The sequence below is a fragment of the Phoca vitulina genome, unplaced genomic scaffold, assembly GCF_004348235.1.
Source record: "Phoca vitulina isolate PV1807 unplaced genomic scaffold, GSC_HSeal_1.0 scaffold17, whole genome shotgun sequence".
Lineage (NCBI taxonomy): Eukaryota > Metazoa > Chordata > Mammalia > Carnivora > Phocidae > Phoca > Phoca vitulina.
Genome location: NW_022589720.1, coordinates 24,940,914 through 24,961,350, shown reverse-complemented (window position 1 = coordinate 24,961,350; position 20,437 = coordinate 24,940,914). Strand labels below are relative to the sequence as shown.

General features: G+C 43.4%; 1 protein-coding gene across 6 annotated transcripts in view; it reads right to left on the bottom strand.

Moving 5' to 3' along the window:
- PDZD2 (PDZ domain containing 2) overlaps nucleotides 1-20,437 on the bottom strand; it is a 342,311-nt gene that overhangs the window by 68,249 nt on the left and 253,625 nt on the right. For 4 of the 6 annotated variants that reach the window (XM_032415459.1, XM_032415460.1, XM_032415462.1 and 1 more), the window contains 3 exons: nucleotides 12,623-12,765; nucleotides 9,566-9,698; nucleotides 3,155-3,310 (listed from right to left, as the gene is read on the bottom strand). In XM_032415459.1, the coding sequence (XP_032271350.1) occupies nucleotides 3,155-3,310; nucleotides 9,566-9,698; nucleotides 12,623-12,765 (432 nt within the window). Of the gene's footprint in view, nucleotides 1-3,154; nucleotides 3,311-9,565; nucleotides 9,699-12,622; nucleotides 12,766-20,437 lie in introns of those variants that run through there. The other 2 variants (XM_032415464.1, XM_032415461.1) reach the window with 2 other exon arrangements.

Genomic DNA, 20,437 nt, shown 5'->3' with positions numbered 1-20,437 from the left:
GAATAGCCAAAGCAATCTTGAAAAAGAAGAACAAAGCTGGAGGCATCACAATCCCAGATTTCAAGATATACTACAAAGCTGTAGTGATCAAAATAGTATAGTGCTGGTACAAAAACAGACACATAGATCAATGGAACAGGATGGAAAATCCAGAACCAAACCCACGACTATATGGTCAATTAATCAATGACAAAGGAGGCCAGGATAGGCAATGGGGAAAAGACAGTCTCTTCAACAAATGGTGTTGGAAAACTGGACAGCAACATGCAAAAGGATGAAACTGGACCACTTTCTTACACCTTAAACACACACACACGCAAAATTTGTGGTCAAAGACTTAAATGTGAGACCTGAAACCATAAAAATCTGAAAGAGAACATAGACAGTAATTTCTCTGACATCAGTCATAGCAACATTTTTCTAGACATGTCTCCTGAGGCAAGGGAAACAAAAGCAAAAATGAACTATTGGGACTTCATCAAAATAAAAAGCTTCTGCACAGCAAAGGAAACAACCAGCAAAACTGAAAGCCTACTGAGTGGGAGAAGATATTTGCAGATGACACTCAGGCTGGTTTCATTATTTGGCTATTGTAAATAATGCTGTAACAAACATAACGGTGCATATATTTTTTCAAATTAGCGTTTTTGTATTCTTTGGGTAAATACCCAGTAGTGGGATTATGGATTATATGGTAGCTCTATTTTTAACCTTTTGAGGAACAGCTATACTGTTTTCCAGAGTGGCTGCACTAGTTTGCATTCCCTCTAACAGTGCATGAGGGTTCCTTTTTTCCCCACATCCTCACCAACACTTGTTGTTTCTTGTGTTGTTGATTTCAGCCATTCTGACAGGTGTGAGGTGATACCTCATTGTGGTTTTGATTTGTATTTCCCTGATGATGAGTGATGTTGAGCATCTTTTCATGTATCTGTTGGCCACCTGGATGTCTTCTTTGGAGAAATGTCAGTTCATGTCTTCTGCCCATTTTAAAATTAGATTATTTGTGGTTTTGGTGTTGAGTTGTGTAAGTTCATTAAATATTCTGGACACTAACCCTTTATCGGATAAGTCATCTGCAAAGAGGCCTAGATACACAGGCCTGTTCAAGGCTTATTCAAGGACCACCCCTGTAGGCTAAGGGGGCTAGAATGTGGATAGTAATCCAAAGGCCCTCTGAGGCTGCCATGCTGTGGTCAGCTGTGGGCCTTGGAGTAACCATAATTTTTATGGTGGATAAATCCAGTTAGATTTGGGTGTCATTTTCATTAGCATTCAATGAATGCTTATTCTGTTGTTTGTTTTAAAATTCATTTTGTTATTTATAACTCAGCATCAGATGTAGTGGCTAAACTCTAGGGATTCATTGGGAACCCAATCCAGTCATCACATTACCTCATGGAGTGTAGAGTTGGACGGGGGAAACAGATCTTAATCAAATAATCACAAATTCAAATGTGACAAGCGGTTCACAGGAGAGCCACAGAGTCATGCTATGAGGTCTAAGAGATTTAATATACGTGGGTGTAGTCAGGAAAAGTTTCTCTGAGGCAGTAACACTATGGCATCCCAAAGATGAATAGGAGTTATCTTATTCAGGAAGAGGATTCCAGAGAGAGAGAGAGAGAGAGAGAATAGCATTTGCAAAGGTCCTGTGGCAGAAAAAGATGCAGTCATCTTGAGGGACTACAGGAAGGGTGGTGTGGTGATTGCTTAGGAGTAATGATGAACTCAGTGAAAAGTAAGGTTCGAGAAGTAAGCAGGAATCAGAGAAGCAGTGTAGGCCACGAAAATTAGCTTTGTCTCTGCCTTTACTAAACATAAAAATAAGGGCAGCCACCGAATGGTATCAAAATACAAAGAGATGGAAATAATTACACAGTTGTTTTTAACCTGTTCACCTTAACCTCATTCATTCAGCTCTGGTTTATTTGCTTCACAGGTTAGTATTCCGAGAAAGTTTTCCTTTGAAGGAAAAGCAGCTGGAAAAATGTTTCCAAATCAACAATGGGCCTATACAATGCCTGCAGGCAAATTACAAAAAGGCATCTCTTCTTTAAGATGCTTTCCTTCCTTGACTGGAAAATTGCCCTAATTTATTGAATTTGTTAGAGCAAAACTCTTTACTGCCATCTTTCAGAAAATTGTCCTAATAAATATAAAAGCCTATGATTTTTATCATGCAAACGGTGCTTCCTTCAAGGTAGCACACTGTGCAATCCACACCCACACAACCATACTCAGTAGCCCTGAATCTCCAGTGATCGAAAAGAAAGGAGAAAAGCAACTTTTTCTTCCTTAAACTAAAATAGCATATTGTGTAAATGTAATAAAACATGCATTTTTTGGTCTTCTGAGGCCTAATTATAACCACAACGAATTTTCCAATGCTTACCCATGCTGCCTGGGTTTAGTGCTGGTGGGAAAGAGTTAGGGGCTCCAATGGCAGAAGGGGGGCACCCTCCCCATGGCTGGTTGGATGGGGAAGAAGCGCTAACAAGAGTTTACACTAAAAATGCCACATCTGTCAGATCTGGGATCCAAAGAGGAAACAAGGAGCCACACTGCAACCCCAGTTAACCAAAAGCCCTCCTGACTCCGCATGCCAGGCAGCACGTGAGAGCTGACCACGAGGGTGTGAAAACAGCCACGAGCCCGGCGAGAGTCCTGGTTTCCTTAAAACCGAAAGACATATCCACACCACTGTGCCTGAATGGGCTTTATGTTATTGTAACATTCCACTCTCGACCAGAATCTCTCCATCTAAGTTTAAATTCACAACCAATCGTTTTCAAACACTACATCAAAAAATAGCAATAAAATCCTTGTGTATATATGAATTACTAAGTGTCCTAGAACTTGATATACACACTGAACTTACTACACCGTTGCTCTCTCGTCTCATTTCCAGTTTCAATGTTTTTTCTTAAATGAAAATCACCACCCTCACAGATTTGTTTGGAAGATCCTGACCAAAAAATAAATAAATAAATAAATAAAATAAATAAAAATAAAAATTAAAAAAACGCCCTGTGGTCCGCTTCCATTCGGTCTCTATCCTACTGTCTTAAGCTATCATCTCTGATCCTGCCATCAACATCTTCGGGGAAACACTGTTCCAGGGAAGCAGCTGGGGAAACAGAGGTGCACTTACTGTTCCCCGGACAGAAGACGAGCTGGGTCCTTCGTCTTCTTCCCCGTCTGGCTCCTGGTCTTCGTTGTCGGTCCAAGAGGACACGTCCTCTACTGAACTGGTCAGATCAGGCAAACTCTTAGATGTTAATCTCAGGAGGTCCTCGGCAGAGTTTTCCTATGGGGACACAATTAAAGAGTCATGAGTTACCCTACAGCACCAAGCAGTTCTGGGTCAAGGTCAAGGAAAACCCAGCAGAGTCAGCTGGGAGTAGTCAAGTGCTTTGAACCCAAAGACCAGATGGGAATGTATGTTCCACATTTCCAGGATGGCGAGGTTACATCACATGTCAGGGCTGTAGACCCAATTTAAACCCAAATCAATTTTTTTTTCCTGAAAAATCTGTGTTTCTTAGATATTTCTACAGGCAATCCAAATTCCCTGAACTTTAGATCTTTTGATACTCTCTCCTGTCTTGCGTTCAGGGTGGTTTAAGTGCCCTCATAGGCAGGCCAACATCTTAGAGCTGTGGTCTCTGCCAGCGCTCCAAACCACCTCCCTCCATTCTCCCCTCCAACCCACACCTTCCATTCCGGCCATACTGACCTTCCAACACGCCAGGCTCTCCCCTGTCCTGCTCCCTTTTCTACCAGCAGCTCCCTCTGCCCAGTGAGCTCAACTTCCCAGCTCAGCCTGAGCACCCTCTCCTGCAAGCCCTCCTGGATCATCTCAGGAGGCATCCCGTTTGCCTTTCCCTTCTTCTCGAATGTCCTTTACTTTCTTTCATCACCTCGCATGTACGTCTGACTATACCATCTCTCCTGCTTATCTGAGCATTCCTCAAACTGAATGCCATTTCTACTCTCCGACGTGTCTCCAGGCCCAGGACAGAGCTCTAATATCCATGTGTTCCTCCCCCTCATGGCTCATCTCACTAGCATATGTTCATTAGAAAGAGATTAGGCTGTTGATTGAATCATGACGCCAAAGTGGAGACTGATAAGGTCTCTTCAAAGAAAGCAGCCCTTGAATAATTTTTAAAGGTCAACAAAATACATGGAATCAGACTCCATTAAGATTAGACTATAAAGAGGGCTCCACCATAGCCCTTCCTTCCTACGCACAGGGGTCAGCGGCAGGCAGGCAAGGTCACCGAGGCCACGTGACAATCCCACATGCAGAGGTGGCCCACGTAGCCACTGAGAATTCTCCGGGGAGGCACCACAGCCCAGGAGGCCAGGGACCAGGGCTGCGGCTGATCTGATGCCAGAAAAGAGAGAAATGTGTCCTCCCTTCTCCCACACCAGCCATTTCTACAAGGAAGGAAGCCCGTGGAAAGCTTTGATCACCATATTCCTCAGGGCTTGACCGAAAGGAGAACAAGAGAAGACACCCATCTTAAACAAGGGGCGTTACAGACTATTCTTGAGTGGGTGCCTGGTGACAGTGATGTTTGTTGCTAGTTTGACGTGTGTTGCACCGTGGAGACACCCGCAGCTCATTCATGTCAGGTCAGTAATTGTGAACACTATACAGTTAGACCTTACCTCAGGGAAGGCAAAAGCTATGAAGCAAAAAGTGAGTTTAGCTCTCTTCTGGGAGGTCAACTCTGTTAGACCATTAATGGAAAAGAGTTTTTAAAAGAGATGAATGTCCCAACTGGTGAGTAAATGGTACAACAGCCACAGGATAGAAGACTCCATGGTCATCAACAATGATGCTACAGAAATGCACTTTCTGATGCGGAAAGATTCTTACTGCATGCTACTTAGCGAAAAAGCAGGTGAGAAACAGTATTATCATTTTAATAATGGCCGTAACAATAAACTGGATGTAGTAATATGTGATAACCATAAAGGCAAACATTTCTCCAAGTGCTTCTTGCAACCAGCTGCAGTGTTTGGGCTCTTTAAAGTTCATTTAATCTTCCGGACATTCCGCGAAGTAGTTACAGATTCTCACCGTCCAGGTGAGGAAACGGAGGTTTAAAAAAATGCAACAACTTGTTCAAGACACACAGCTTTAAAAAAAAAAAAAAAAAAAAAGACACACAGCTTTTAAAGGGCTGTGCTGGCTCTGATGTTCAGGGGACTCTGCCTCCAGGGGCACTCTGTCCCCTTGCATTTGAGTCCATTAAAAAAACACACCTGGAAGGACAGACCAGGTAATGGATAGAACTATCGGCGGTGTTATGAAAATGTTATCTTCCTTTTCTTCTAGCTTTTCTACATTAGACACAATAAATGCATATTACTTGTTAATAAAAACTGAGAGTGCTCGAGAGAGAGAGAAATCTGTATTGATATGCATGTGCTTCCTGGAATATCAAAACACGCTGGGATATTCTGATTTCATTCATTTGACAAAAACTTTCTAAGCTTGTGTGTATAAGCAAACAACATATTTGTATGGAGCACATGAGACAGCCTGTCCCGAAGAAAGTAACGGTTATATTTTCAAAACAATGCCCTAAAGTTTGGTGACAAAGTGACTATTTTCTACAGCAATAATTTACATTTTTATTATTTTTTTTATTCAGCAAATCAAAAGCTCTTTTTTCTCCCCCTCCTTCTCTTCGAATGTAAAGACAAAACAAAGACTCTGGATTGCTTGCTCTTGTTGGATAACGAAGAGCCACAGATGCTAACAGGTGTGGAAAGACGGACTTTTTCTCTCCAAGGTGGATGAGTATCTTGGAGGGTGGAGATTAAGTTTAGGAACAAACAGTGGGCAGCTGCTATAGCAACGTATTGCCTAGTTGTAAACGGAGTCTATGGGAGGAAATGAGAGGTATCACTCCTCCGCGGGCTGGGTCATCTTTAGGCCCTTCAGTACAGATGGCCAAGAGCAATAGATTGAGAGCTGGAACACCCATTCCAGGGCTCCAGACGCCCTACAAAGACCCAGTGAGTGTCCCTAAAGTCAAAGCCTCTGGCAGGAACACACTACCTTTCTTTAATGCCATTGGCTCCGTGTCCTTTATATCTTATTTGACTAAGGGGCACCTTGGTGTACAGGAAGAAGCATGAAACTGAAGTCTTATGGACCCACGATGAAACCTGTTTCTGCCCCCCACTGCTTGTGTGACCTCTGGGTAAATTAACTAACCACTTAGATTTTAACGTCATCTTTTGAATAAAAAGATGTAAGACAGGAAACCATCAAAATCCTAGAGGAGAACACAGGCAGCAACCTCTTTTACCTCAGCCATAGCAACTTCTTTCTAGACACGACACCTTGCCATAGCAACTTCTTTCTAGACACGATTTCCTTGCCAAATCCCTCTCTCACGGGATTTCAAGAATTAAATGAGATCATAGGGAAAAAGCACCTGGCACCCACTGTGTACCTGATACATGTTAGCGTCCTTTCTTTGAGTCAGTGAGTGAGACCACAGATCAGGCATCATCCGGGAAACCAGCTTTCAAAACCCCCTTGTATGCTCCTTAATTATGCTTATCCATAAGTGGACTTTTTATTATTTAAATTTAAGGAGTATAATATTACAGTGCAATATTGGTTTCTGGAGTGGAATGCAGTGATTCATCACTAACACAAAAACCCAGTGCTCATCACAACAAGTGCCCTCCTTAATGTCCATCACCCATCTAACCCATCCCCCACCCACCTCCCTCAGTCAACCCTCAGTTTGTTCTCTACTGTTGAGTATTTTATGGCTTGTTTCCTCTCTCCTTTTTTTCTTTTCCTCTTTCCCATATGTTCATCTATTTTCTTTCTTAAATGCCACATATGAATGAGATCATATGGTATTTGTCTTCCTCTGACTGACTTTTTTCACCTAGCATAATACATTCTAGCTCTATCCATGTCATTGCAAATGGCAAGATTTCATTCTTTTTGATGGCTGAGTAATACTTCCGTGTGTGTGTGTGTGTGTGTGTGTGTGTATACACACACCACATTTTCTTTATCTGTTCATCAGTTGATGGACATTTGGGCTCTCTCCTTGGTTTAGCTATTGTTGAAAATGCTGCTATAAACATTGGGGTGCATATAACCCTTCGAATCTGTACTTTTGTATCCTTTGGGTCAATACCTAGTAGGGCAATTGCTGGATTGTAGGTTAGTTCTATTTTTAACATTTTGAGGAGCCTCCATATTTTTCTCCAGTGTGGCTACACCAGTTTGCGTTCCCACCAAGAGTATAAGAAAAGTTCCCCTTTCTCTGCATCCTTGCCAACATCTGTTGTTTCCTGTGTTGTTAATTTTAGCCATCCTGACAGGTGTGAGGTGGTATCTCATTGTGGTTTTGACTTGTATTTCCCCGATGATGAGTGATGTTGAGCATCTTTTCATGTGTCTGTTAGCTATCTGGATGTCTTCTTTGGAAAAGTGTCTATTCATGTCTTCTGCCCATTTCTTAACTAGGTTGTTTCTTTTTTTTGGGTGTTGAATTTGAGAAGTTCTTTGTAGATTTTGGACACTAAACCTTTATCAGATATGTCATTTGCAAATATCTTCTCCAATTCTGTAGGCTACCTTTTAGTTTTGTTGATTGTTTCCTTTGCTGTACAGAAGAGTTTTATCTCGATGAAATTCCAATAGTTCATTTTGCTTTTGTTTTCCTTGCCTGTGGTGTCGTGTCTAGAAAGAAGTTGCTATGGCTGAGGTAAAAGAGGTTGCTGCCTGTGTTCTCCTCTAGGATTTTGATGGTTTCCTGTCTTACATTAAGGTTTTTCAACCATTTTTGAATTTATTTTTATGTATGGTGTAAGCAAGTGATGAATGGACAGACCTTTCTTGTTTTTATTTTATGATTTCTTTGTGTCCATGTGTTTGTGGATAACAGCTTGACCTAGGAAATGTTTTCTCTTCCCCATTTCCTGAACTAGCAGAAGAAAGAAGTCAGCATAGAAATAAAGGTTTGGTGGCCCCATGGTATGCTTGTGCAGGAACCCCCACATTCTTGAGCCACAGACTGTGGGGAGGTGGGCTGTGCAAACACAGCACTCATGTGTGTGAGTGTTTAAGACCCGACGGTGCTTTTCAAACCCCATCACCTTTGGCTGAAAGGGAACTTGCTTGTCCTTCCCTTGCAGCATTTCCCTCTTGTGGAATTCAACAGACTGAGAGGGAACATCCCTGCTCTGCTCTCCTTCCTGTCCCTAGTGAGGAGACACCAGGGTGCCCTATGGTATCTCTGGGAGGGGAGGAGGGAGCCTGTGATTGGAGACTGTCTCAACCCCTGCCTCCGGGGCCTCAATGCCAACCCTTCCTCCCAAGTCTGTGCCAAGGCTCTGCGTTCTTGTTGGAAGCCTGAGAGTCTGGGTTAAGGGATTGGGGTGAGAGGTGTAAAAGGAGGAAAACAGATTTTCCAGATAGTTCAAAATATTCTAATTATTAAATACTACAAATATAGGCAATACACCTTGTAATCTAAGAGGGAAAATACAGAATAGATGTTAGGTTCAAAAAAATAATAGGAATAATGAGGACAGAATTAGCCCTACTGGCAAGAGCGTATTGCTGCGAAGGGTTGAGGGCTGGGGTGGCTTCCCATCACTGCTTCCATGAGTGAAATGAAGCCCAGTGGCTCCCCTGCACTAGCTGCCAAGTCCTGTGGGCGTTTTCCTGTCTTATCAACAGCAGATGGGAGCAGGGAGCAGAAGCAAGAGGGCTCGGGTCCTCTTTCTGGTCACACTGCTGTGGAGGCCTGCAGCCTTTATCCAGGGCGCTAAGGCTGGTGACACCAGGGGACAAAGTGGATGCTGGGGGCCCAGGACATCGGCACTGTTTTAACACACTCCAGGGATGGGGGCACAAGAAGCACCAGCCTGAGCCCTTGTGACAAAGAGGGGACAGCCAGAGGGAGGGGACAGACATGCTGTGCATCAAAGCCAGGGTCCTGGTGCTGCAGACAGCATCTAGGCCTCTGTGAGATGCAAGCCAGCCACAGGAGCTCGGCCTCACTGTCTCATCCGGAAAACTGAGGAGAAAGGGGGAAAGGGTGGCTGCACAAACAGGATTCATAGGGCTTCCTGCAGTGCCAACACTCTGTGAGGCCACGAGTCAGAACCAGGGCCTGTCGCCTGCCCGTGGCTAACCCTGAACATTTCTTCCTTCGGGACCTGGGAGAGGGGCAGCTCCACACCTCTCCTTCCTCCCTGCCTTCCAGTGGACACCCATGTCTCCTCTTCGGTTTCTCCCTGGGAGAGGTGCTACTCTCTCTACCTTGTCCTTCTGTCCACCCTACCATTCCTCCCCCTTCCTTAGTCCTATTACTGCTTTTCCATCAACTAAATATTTCAGATAAAGGCCACCCTCGTGGGCTTGCCCTGTAGAATCACGGCTGTTTAAATGGCCCCAGTAAACATGCAAGTGTGTATGTATGTATGTGGCACAGGGAGGGCTCAAATCCAAATTCACCACCATCATTAAAAATATTAAAAACAAAAAACAAAAACTACCTACCTTGCTGGCTACCACCAGCTGAACCATTCCAGTGGCGGAGCGGAGAATGGCCACAGCTTCCTCATGGGAGAGCCCCACCAATAAGTGACCATTGATTACCAGCAGCTCATCTCCTAAGGACAGCCTGCCATCCCTGAGGAAATGGAGATGGGAAAAAAATCCCTTGTCAAGATATTCTGGGCTTGAGAAGGGACATTTTCCTGGAGCTGGGGAAGGTCGCAAGAGGGACGGTTAAAATCAGGCTAAGGAAAAAGTAGAGACGGCCAGCGACAGTTTGGGTTGGGATTTTTCCTTTGGTCTGGGTGGGTCCTGATGCCCACTTAGGGAAGCTCCATGATTTCACATGGTCACCTGGTAGCAAGCAAGTTCTTAATTCACCACCATATCCTGCATCAACCTTAATGAAACGCTTCCCACCCAGGGGGAGAGAGTGATAGAGGAACTGAGACCCCAAGGTTTTTGGAAAGTCGAGTCATTCTGTTTTTAATCCTAATGCCATCCTGTCCTCACAACTGAGTTGTCAGCTGAGTCACTGAGCTAAGTACCCCAAACAAAGGTATCACAAGCTCAACAGAAAGCCTTCTCTAACCTGCTGTCCTCTCTCTTTCCAGGTGACAAGGCCCTGGCCATATTTCCTCTGTAGCACCTGGGACACTTCACTGCATGTGCATGTGGCCCCTCCCCACTCCCAACACACATGCAGAGTTACAGGACCTTGAGGATAAAGTCTCTCAGCACCATTTCCATCCTACAGCCACGCTTCATCAGGAGGATGGAATACAAAAATCAAACAGTCTGACCAGTTTACTGCTATTGCAGGTATCAGACCTGGTCTACAAATGTATTCTGTTTCTTTATTTCCTCTAAAGTAAATTACAGCTGACTTAGAGCTTCCTTCCCACTGGGCTGGGGCTGCGTGCCCTAGGGTGGGTCAAGGGCTGGGGTGGCACACTGTGCCAGAGCATTGTGCAGGTGCCTTCAATCATGACGGATCAACAGTCCTGTGGGTTCCACTTGAACCTCCAGTGGTCTGGTCTTCCATTATCCCAAAGGAGCCAGAGGTTTTTCATCGCTATTGCTAAATATGGGATAGGAAATCTGGTGAGGGGGATGGTCCCTAAGCCTAGGGTTCCACCATCCCCTCTGAAGACTTTCCATCAATACCCAAGGACAGACTGTGCCTGTCCCCAACATTCCTAGATTTACCCAACTTTCTCTCCAACATGTCGACTCTTCCCACCTTGCCTTCTTTCAGCAAATCAACCAGCTTCTCTCCATCCTTCCCTCCCTCACTGGTTTTTCTCTCAGTTGTCTAGGGCATGCATCATAATCTTCTCCATGAATTTAGGCTTTCACAGAAGACAGGAGGTACCAGAGACTTGTGACAGCCTCTGATTTCTGTCCTTCAAAAATCCCTAAATCAGAGAAATGCTAAGAACCCTTCTAGTTGCTTGGACTGGAAAGAGAAGGGGAATAGGAAGCCCACAGAGAACCTCAAGGAGGTGTGTGGGTGGGCCATCGAGAAAGAGAGGGATTCAGGAGTAAAAAAGAACACTAAGTTCTGACCAATGTCCTTGAATTTATTCAAGACCATCCCTACCCCCATCCCTTTTCTTATTTCCCTCTTCAATTCCATTTGTCTCATCTCCTGTTATTAACTAGAATGCCCCACATGTGAATTATATACTCCAGAAGCAGAGAGAGACATGCACACAACTCCAGGCTAAGGGGGAAGAGAAAATGGTGAAACCTACTAGAAACAGCTCAGGTAGAAAACAGACAAGAACAGTTCTATATAAGTTTATCTCTGGGCACAGGAATTTCCTAATTGCCAACTTTCCAAAGACATGCTAGAACCTAAGACCTGGGATTAATGGGGAAATGGCTATCTGATGGGAGTTCCCCAAAGCATACCTCATGTGGGAAATTTAGTGATGCTCTTTTGGATAAAAACTAAGGTCTTAATCCTTCCATAATGACTGCTGCCCAGATAACTGACAAGTGCAGTTACTCTTATCTCTAGTTGTCAGCATCTTACTCTGAGTCATGAGACTAGAACTGGGACATGACACATGATAGTTTCTACCCTTGTCCTCTCCTTAGTCTTCCAATCTTTACCTCCGACTCCTTCAACTCCACTTCATGAGAGAGCTTTCAAAGCCCTCTCGGTCTAGGGCAGGCCACACCACTCTGGTTTGCCTATCCCCCTTATAACCGGGTACCTGGACTGAACACCAAATTCCCAACTAGATTTACCTCCCTCATCCGTGAAACTCTACCTTTATACACCTACCGTACACGTGTGGGCACATAACACGTGTACACACCCCAGCGTGCCTTGTCAATAGTAGACGCCCTATATACACGGAAGCAATCAGCTAGCAAAGCAAAAGCATGCTGTCTATTTTGGTATAGTTACATCCTTGTAACTCCAAATGGATTTCTTTGTACATGCTCTGCCTAAGCACTGTCCTTCTTCCTACTTAAGACAATAGTTCAGATTAAAAAACAAGTTTTGAAGTATGAATTGTTCAGGTCACAAGGAGAAAAATTCCCATTTCCTTTTTTCCCCTTGGCATTTACATGACACACGTATGTAAGTGTGTGTTGAAACCTGACAGAACTGACACAGCACATGAACTGTGGTTGCATTTAAAATCAATTGCTTTCCTAAGTCATTAGCCACAATCTTATGGGGGTTAAGATGTCAGGAATGTGGCGTTCTGTTGCATAGCATAGTCTCAATAGGTAACCACATGTTACCAGTATCCTAAAAGTTAGGATAAGTAACAATCACTTGAAACTCAAAACAGACTAGAAAGAAATCCGATCTCTTCTGATTCGGAGGAGCCTGTACTATCTCCAGCAATTAGCCACTTCCTGCGCCCAGAGGTGTGTGTAATTGGAACTGCTCATGTCTGATTTTCTTCCATGCTCCAGCATCATCTTTATGAACTGCAATTACCAGGGCTTTGACCAAATGGAAGAGTCCTACACCCGGAGGAAGGGAAGGGAGAGGATAAGGAGGCAGAGAAGAAGGGAGAGTTATCTAGTCACCTGTGAGCGGCACCTCCTTCCTTCACTTGAGTGACAACGATAGCGTGAGGTGAGCGCTTTGATCCTCGGCCTCCACTAACCTGAATTCCCAGCCCATCCGATTCTTTAAGCAGCTCCATCTTCCATATCCGGCCAACTTCCTCCTTGGAAGAAAAAGTGAGCACACTATGAAGTATATGGACAGACACATGGCATTGACCCAGGAGAGTGGAGCTGTTAGGTCAAGCCAAATAGTCATCAGTTGTCAACAGGTATTGTAGATGACCACAGAAAGAAAAAGCTCTGTGTGCTGGATCAGACTCTCTAGCTGCCTGTCTAATAGACCGTTCTATGATGATGGAAATGTTCTATATTTGTACAATCCAACATGGAGCCACTAGCCACAGGTGGCTGTTGAGTGCTTGAACTGTGGGTAGTGGCAACTGAGATGATAAATGTTTTATTTCATTTAGTTTTAATTAAATTAAATAGCTACCTGTGGCGAGTGGCTATAATATTGGACAGCAAGAGTGATTATCCAATTTCCTGACCAGGATTCTGTTAAGTAAAACTTCTTCTGCCTGAAACCTGGATACCACTGTGTGTACAAACACTGGCTGTGTCTGGGTTCCATTTATTTACACACAGCTACTAATTAATAAAGGAAGACGAAAGGAAGGCAAAGATAGGTCTTGGTGCCAGGAGACTTCAACTAATTTGAGCCCAGTTCTGACACTTAGTACTTATGAAAGTCCTTATGCCTAAAACCCTGAGTTTCCTTGCCTCTAAAGTGGGGATAATTATTAATACTTTCAGATTTGTCATTAGGATTAAATGAGATATTTACGGAAGCAGCAGTGCTTCTGGCACCTAGTAGAGACATAATAAATGTTGACTGGTAACCTTATATTATTTATATATGCACATGTATATGGTAGAACCATCATATTGTAATATACCCAGTGGTACTGTAACAGTGCTGCATGGGGACAAATGGCAGCTACAGTCATGGTGAGCATAGCATAATGTGTAGTTGTCCAATCACTATGTTGTACACCTGAAACAGATGTAACATTGTGTGTCAACTATACATCATTAAAAAAAACCCTATCATGTTGAATTGAATCTCAAACTTCCTAAGAACATAAAAATGAGATCTCCGGTGGGAGAAACCAAAACAGGAAATTAATTGATGAATTTGTTATTGGCTTCTATAGACATTGGTCTGTACACTCTTTAAATACATTAAAACATGCTTCAACCCTTATAAAAATCTATTCTTTAAAAAAACTAATCATGTCTCTAAGTCCTCTGGACTAATGGTAGCTTTTCTTCTTTGGTTAATTCTCCATTTGACTCCCTATTTTATGCCTGATGCAAAATGTTTGAGTTCCTTCAGATACTTGGGTGTTCAGAGAAATGAAAGCAAAACCTTCCAAGGTGATTTACTTTGGGGGTCTTACGTTAGGCTCACTCCTGTAAGTTCTTTTTATCTCTGGGTCTATGGGTATGCATTCCTTAACATATAAAACAAAAGCCATGTCCTTTCCTCATCCATCATGAAGGTCTAATGGAACCATTAAGGTCCAATATGGACAAAGCCATCCTCCTCTTAGAAATAGGCAACCTTCCCATTTAAGCTGTTTGCAAAAGAGAAAGAATGTGAAGTATTCAGAAAATCTGAAATACATACTGTCAGAAACTAAAACGAAACTTTATGCAATAGTAAAAAAACCAGATGTTAAACAGTCACTGATGTGCAGCAGTAAGAATGTCTGGGGAAATTATTAACAGACAGAGACCTGTTGGATCCTATACTTTCTCTAGTCAGCACTGCTCAGCGGGGCTCCATTGCTCTGGCAACATGCAGTGGTGCCAACGGTCTCCTTCATCTGCTGACCACAGACAAACGATGCCTGTCTGGCCAAATGTAACTTCAGAAGTCACTGGCTTACCACAGTAGTTCATGAACTTGTCAACAATCCCTATATCATCCAATCATTTCACTTTGGACTCCATGGTTTTTGGTTTGTTGCCTCTGACCTCTGGAACACCTTTATCTCTTCTCCATTCAGAAATAACCTCCTGGCCTTCAAAGTCTCTCACAGCTCCACTATTTCCTAAAAGCCATCCTTGAGAGTCACTGCTACTGACAAGATGGCAACTTTCGACACATGAGGCCCTATGGCCTAGTGGATAGCCCCAAAGGGAACAAATTCAGGGATGTGCTGATTAGCTGTTTCCCTGGCTTGCTCCTGTGGGCCTACCCTATGGCTGCCCCTCTGGGCCTAACAAAGTAGCTGAGAAACTTGAGCATAATGGTGGCTTGACTTGTTTTTTCCATGGAAGATATGCCGTGGCTACTAGGGTCTTGACCGTATGGGACAGTGCTCCTCCCTCTCCCAGTACAGAAGAGCTGTGAAATCCTTTCCCCAAAGCAACAGGGACCATTATTAGAGTCCAGAACTAAGAAAATCCATTTGGCTTTAGCCCAAATTAGTAGAAACCTATTCATCCCATTACTAGCTGCATCATCATTTCCCCCCATCCTACCATCTTTTTGTTAAACAGAACATGTTACGTACGGTTCATAGAGGGTATGACAATACTAGATATACAGTCCTTTCTTATTTTTAAATGCTTTTAGAAATAGAACTTGTGGCAAGAAACATGCAAAACTATGATCATGGAGAAAGAATAATGACCTAATGTATATACTCTTGACAAAAGAGCTAAAGACAATTTTCATTAAGAGCACTCACATGCCCCCTTTATACCCTTGCCCAATACACACACAAATAGTTAAATGCAAAATAAAACACATATCTAATAAAAACAGCTTCAGAGGGCAGGGATGACCAATCTGTAACACAGCCCCCAACTATGCTAGTCAAGAAGCAGATCTTCTTTTTCACTTTTATCCAATAACATGAGTGTTTTCCTCCATAATTGAAAGTAGGAACTATAAGGGGGGAGTTCAAAGAAGTCTTTGCAAGTTTCCCAGCTCTGGAATTTCTTGATCATCTAATGAGGAGTTCAGAGGTACACAAAGGAAGGCACAAACAGGACGAAAGAGGCAGATGTTATCAGTCTCAATTGTCCAACTGTCAGTATTAAATCTAGCTGCCCACAGCTAAAAGCAGTGTTCAGTTACAAATAAAATAAGCGTCTGAAGTTTATGAGGCTAAAGCTGGCACTGGCAGAAAATCAACAGGCCAACTTAAATATAATAATATTAAGTATATTTCCAACTGCCTCCTTACAATTCCACTTGGGTATCTAATACACACTTCAGTATGGTTAAAACAGGACTCTGCCTCCCTCTCACTCCTGGCTTTCTCACCTCCATGGGAAGAGCACCATCATCTACTCAAGCTAAAGAGGATATGCAAACTAAAAGCTCACAAGTTATCTTTGATTCCTCCTTCTATTTCCTATATCCAAACCATAAGCAAGATCTGTAGATTCTACTTGCAAAACACACCCACATCCACCTACTTCTGCTCCTCCCTGCCACCACCACTGTCAAGACCACCAGCATCTCTAGCTTGAGTTATCACAATAGCCTCCAATCTGGTCTCCCTTTTTATTTTTTGCCCCCTACAATCTCCTATTCTCCATTACACACCTAGGGGGGACTTTTTTTTTTTAAGATTTATTTATTTATTTTAGAGGGAGAGAGAAGGTAAGCAGGGGCAGAGGGAGAGAGAGAGAAACCTCCAGCAGACTTCCCACTGAGCATGGAGCCTGACATGGGGCTTGATCCCAGGACCCTGAGATCATGATCTGAGCCGAAATCAGGAGTTCACCACTTAAGACTGAGTCACCCAGGGTGAACTTTTAAAAAACATATATCATGATGCACTCAGCTTAAACCTTCCAATAGCTCCCTACTAGACTCAGACTGTGGTCTAAATCTTTGAGGTGGCTTACACAAACCTCTACATCTAGTCCCGCCCATGCTCCCAAATCACCTCCCCGTGCTCTCCCCATCACTCACTGTGCTTCGGTCTCTCTGCCCCTGGAACACTCCATCACTCCTGCCTAGGACAGCTGCATGTGCTGGCTCCTCCCTGGAAATATTCTGCCCCCAGATTTTGTAGGGCTGGCCTTTCCTGACACTCAGGCTTCAGCTCAAACATTGCCTCTTTAATGAGGTCTTCACTGATACCAATTTCAGCTAACTCCCCACCAGGACACTGCCCAGGCATCTTTCATGTTACTGCTTTATTTCATTTATAGTACCAGTTGTCACCATCTAACATTTAGATTCAGTTATTTGCTTGTTTATTGCTTGTGGCCCCTTATCTGTGATAAGTGCCATGGGACAGAACCATGTCTCTCATCTATTAGCAGGTTCTCCAGCAACTAGAACAGTGCCTAGCCCATAACAATACTGCATAAATGCCACAGAATTAACAAATATAGGATGTTTATATACTAATCTTATGGTTTTTCAGAAGTTACTGAGAGTGACATTAAGAGGCTCGCCCAGATGGGAAACCTGCATGTTTGCCAATGTTTAGCATGTGAACACCCAATCCAGTTGTAGAGACAATTGAGTTCTGAAACAGATCCTGTCTAGACAGATGGCTCAAGCCTTTGCTTCCTTTTACATTGGCTTAAAGGGCAATGAGACTCTGTCAGCCTGTGGAGAAAAAGCCAAACCATGCAAAATTGGATGCTATGGACTTTTGTATTAATGTTGTTGAAGTGCTACCCTTTCCTATAAAATGCCAATTACCGTGTGATGCTCACACATGCATCTCTTCACGGACACACACACACACACACACACAAAAGGATTTATTTACAAAACAGAGGTGGTACATTAAAGGGAGCTGTCTCGGCAGCATTTAAATGACCTCATCTTCTGCTGGAACCAAAAATAATATTTCACAATAGCATCTTTTCTCCAAATGTGAGAAGAAACATCATCCAACTAGAACTTTACTGCAGTAAATCGTCTGGCTCTAGTTGCAAACTTAGATCCTGAGACTGTTTGCCTATCCCTTCTTATTTAGAATGATCAGTAAGAAATAAAAAGATATGTGACCAATGTCAGAGTTGAAGTTCCTGAGTCATCAGACCAAAATGTTCAGTTTACAGGTGAGGAGATGGAAGCTCAGAGGAAGAACATGGCAGCCTGATGGCCACAGAACCGGGGATGGAAGAATGAGGGCTAGAACTGGTGTCCCATCTCTCAGGCCTGAAGCTCTTGGGTGCCTTCATTAATAAACATCTACAGAGCACCTGTAGGTGCAAGGCAGTGAGCCAGGACACAAAGACAAGTAAGGTCCTTGCCCTTCAAGTCTACTGGGGACACAACAAGCCACATGGTAATTGGAATATGTGGGATTCATGCATTGATGAAGATGAGAAGGGGGCACTGCAGGAGCCCAAAGAGGAGACGCCTAAAGATGGGGCAGGTGGCAGAAGGGTCACAGAAGCCTCCCAGAGGAGTGTGTCATGGTGTTTCGTCCCCCAGACACGGAAGAAGCTAAGCTACGTGGGGGAGGGGAGGAGAAACAGGACAGCAAGAGCAGCATGTGCAAAAGCTCAGAGGAGATATTGAGCATAGTCCTTTGCAAAAAGTTGTGGCTAATTCAGCCCAAACAGGGGAGGAAGAAATCAGTGAGAGATGAAGGCAAAAAGTTAAGCAGGGATCATACAGTGAAAGGGTTCCTGTGCTTCACCAAGCTAAGGAGCTTGGGTATTACCCTGAAGGTAAAGCGGACCCATCCAAAGGGCTCAAGCTGCAGTGTGTGTGAGGATGCACACACATGCCTGAGGCGCTCTCTTTAGAAAGGTCTCTCTGGTTGCTGTGGAGACACTGGATGACGGGATGACAGTGGACAGTGGGATGGGTAGTAGAATACTAGGACCACCATGTGGGAAATGAAAGCCGCTTGACCCAGATAGAAAGGGAGAGAGACCCCGAAGGGAGCCGGGGTTGACAGGACTTGGTGATCAACTGGACAGTGTGGAAGGAAGAGGGCAGCATTTCAGTTGACTCCAGGATGCCAACTGTCCCAATTTGCTGGGATGAAGGCATTTCCTAGGATGTGGGATTGTCAGCACAAAACCAGGGAAAGTTCTAGACAAAGCAGGTGAGTGACTGCTAGTTGAATCTCAGGTTTCTGGCTTGGGCAACTTTATGGGTGGTGGAACCTGGAATATTGGAGCCAGCTTGGTGATGTGGGAAAGTCATGCGTCAAGTTTTACGCATGATGTGAAATACCCAAGATGGAGATATACTGTAGGCAGGTCGTAGAAAGGTTGGGGTGGGGGGGCTCAGGAGAGAGGTGAAGGAGCAGACATGGACTGAAGAGGGACATTACCACATAGAAGGATAGAAGTTCACCCAGTGACCATGGGGGGAGGGCTTACTAGAATGGGACCATCCTTATGCTGTTTCTGCTTGATGCAAACATCAGGGACAACCTAGGAGATGTCCTGGGTGTGACTCCCCTTCTCAGTTTCCTTTTCCTCCATATTCAGACCTGGGGCAGCCTTCCTGAGGTCTCTGCAGACCACCTGCACTGAACGACTCAGACTTCCTGAGGTCTCTGCTGAGGGAAGAGGTCTGATACTGTACAGGCAAATTACACGTGTTAGGGTGAGATCACAAATGGACCCATAGACACATACACCAGCTATAAATCAATTCACCTGGCTGGCAAATGGTAGGATTCTTTTTTTCACTATTATGTGACTAAGTTGTATTTATTTTTTACCACACTGCATTACAAAAATACACATCTGTAATAAACAGGCTTGCAAGAACTTTCCCCTTGGATGAGTAATGGTCTTCACTAGACAGGGAGTAAGGAACTCTGACCTCAGTTCTAAAATTGCCTATCTGTGTCCTAGGAGATTATGTTTTAGACAATGGGACCAACTTTTGTAGTTTCAAAGATTAATCTGGTTGCATATGTATTATTATGTGTTGATATTTTATAGAAACATATGGCTTTTTAAAAAGAAGATATTTATTAGAGGAAATATGTTTCCTATAGTTCTGTTAAAGGGAAAGAGGATATGAAAACAAAGACTGAAGATTTATTTTCATGTAACAAATAACAGTCTATGAAAAAGAAGCATCCGACAAATAAAAATGGTCTGAATGACTATAAGCCTTTTCTGTAATTTATTAAGTCTTTGTAGATATATTAAATCATTAATAAAGCAGAAATGGAACAATGTTGACATGTTTAATCTCCCATTATTCAAATGCAATGGAATTTTTTTCCCCGAGGGCTTAAGAGGTAAATACCTAATTTTTGTTTTTCTGGAAATTCCATTTTAGCATGACCTTGGGCTCATCCTGGAGTAAAAATAAAAATCTGCTTAGCCCAAGAACCTACAGGACTTTCTGTGATGGTCTACTGGTCCCAATGTGGGGGGCCACCTGGATGCAGGGGAAGCTGTGACGACCTACTTCTCGCCAACTCTATCAATCCTGGGTAAATGCATCAAACAATGATGCTTCTGGGGCAGAAAAGGGTGTTAAAATATATTCGTGCCTGAGAGGGTCTGTGGCCTATGCTGACTTTCTAAGATGGAAAGTATAACCCAGGGTCAATACTCGGTCTCCAGATTATGGCCAGTTGTGAAGAATGCAAATTCCAGATGGCAGGTCTCTCCTTTTTATAGGCATGTGGCTTTAAAAAAATGTCCCAAAGGCAAAAGATCTAGCTTTTTTTTTTTTTTTAAAATCACCGTTTCATTTATATCTTCTTGGACATTTGACCTTGAGTGCAAAAACCAGGCAAAGAAACTCTGATATGTGTAGTCTTCAGATAGTCTAATCCAGAAATTCAATTTTACATTTTT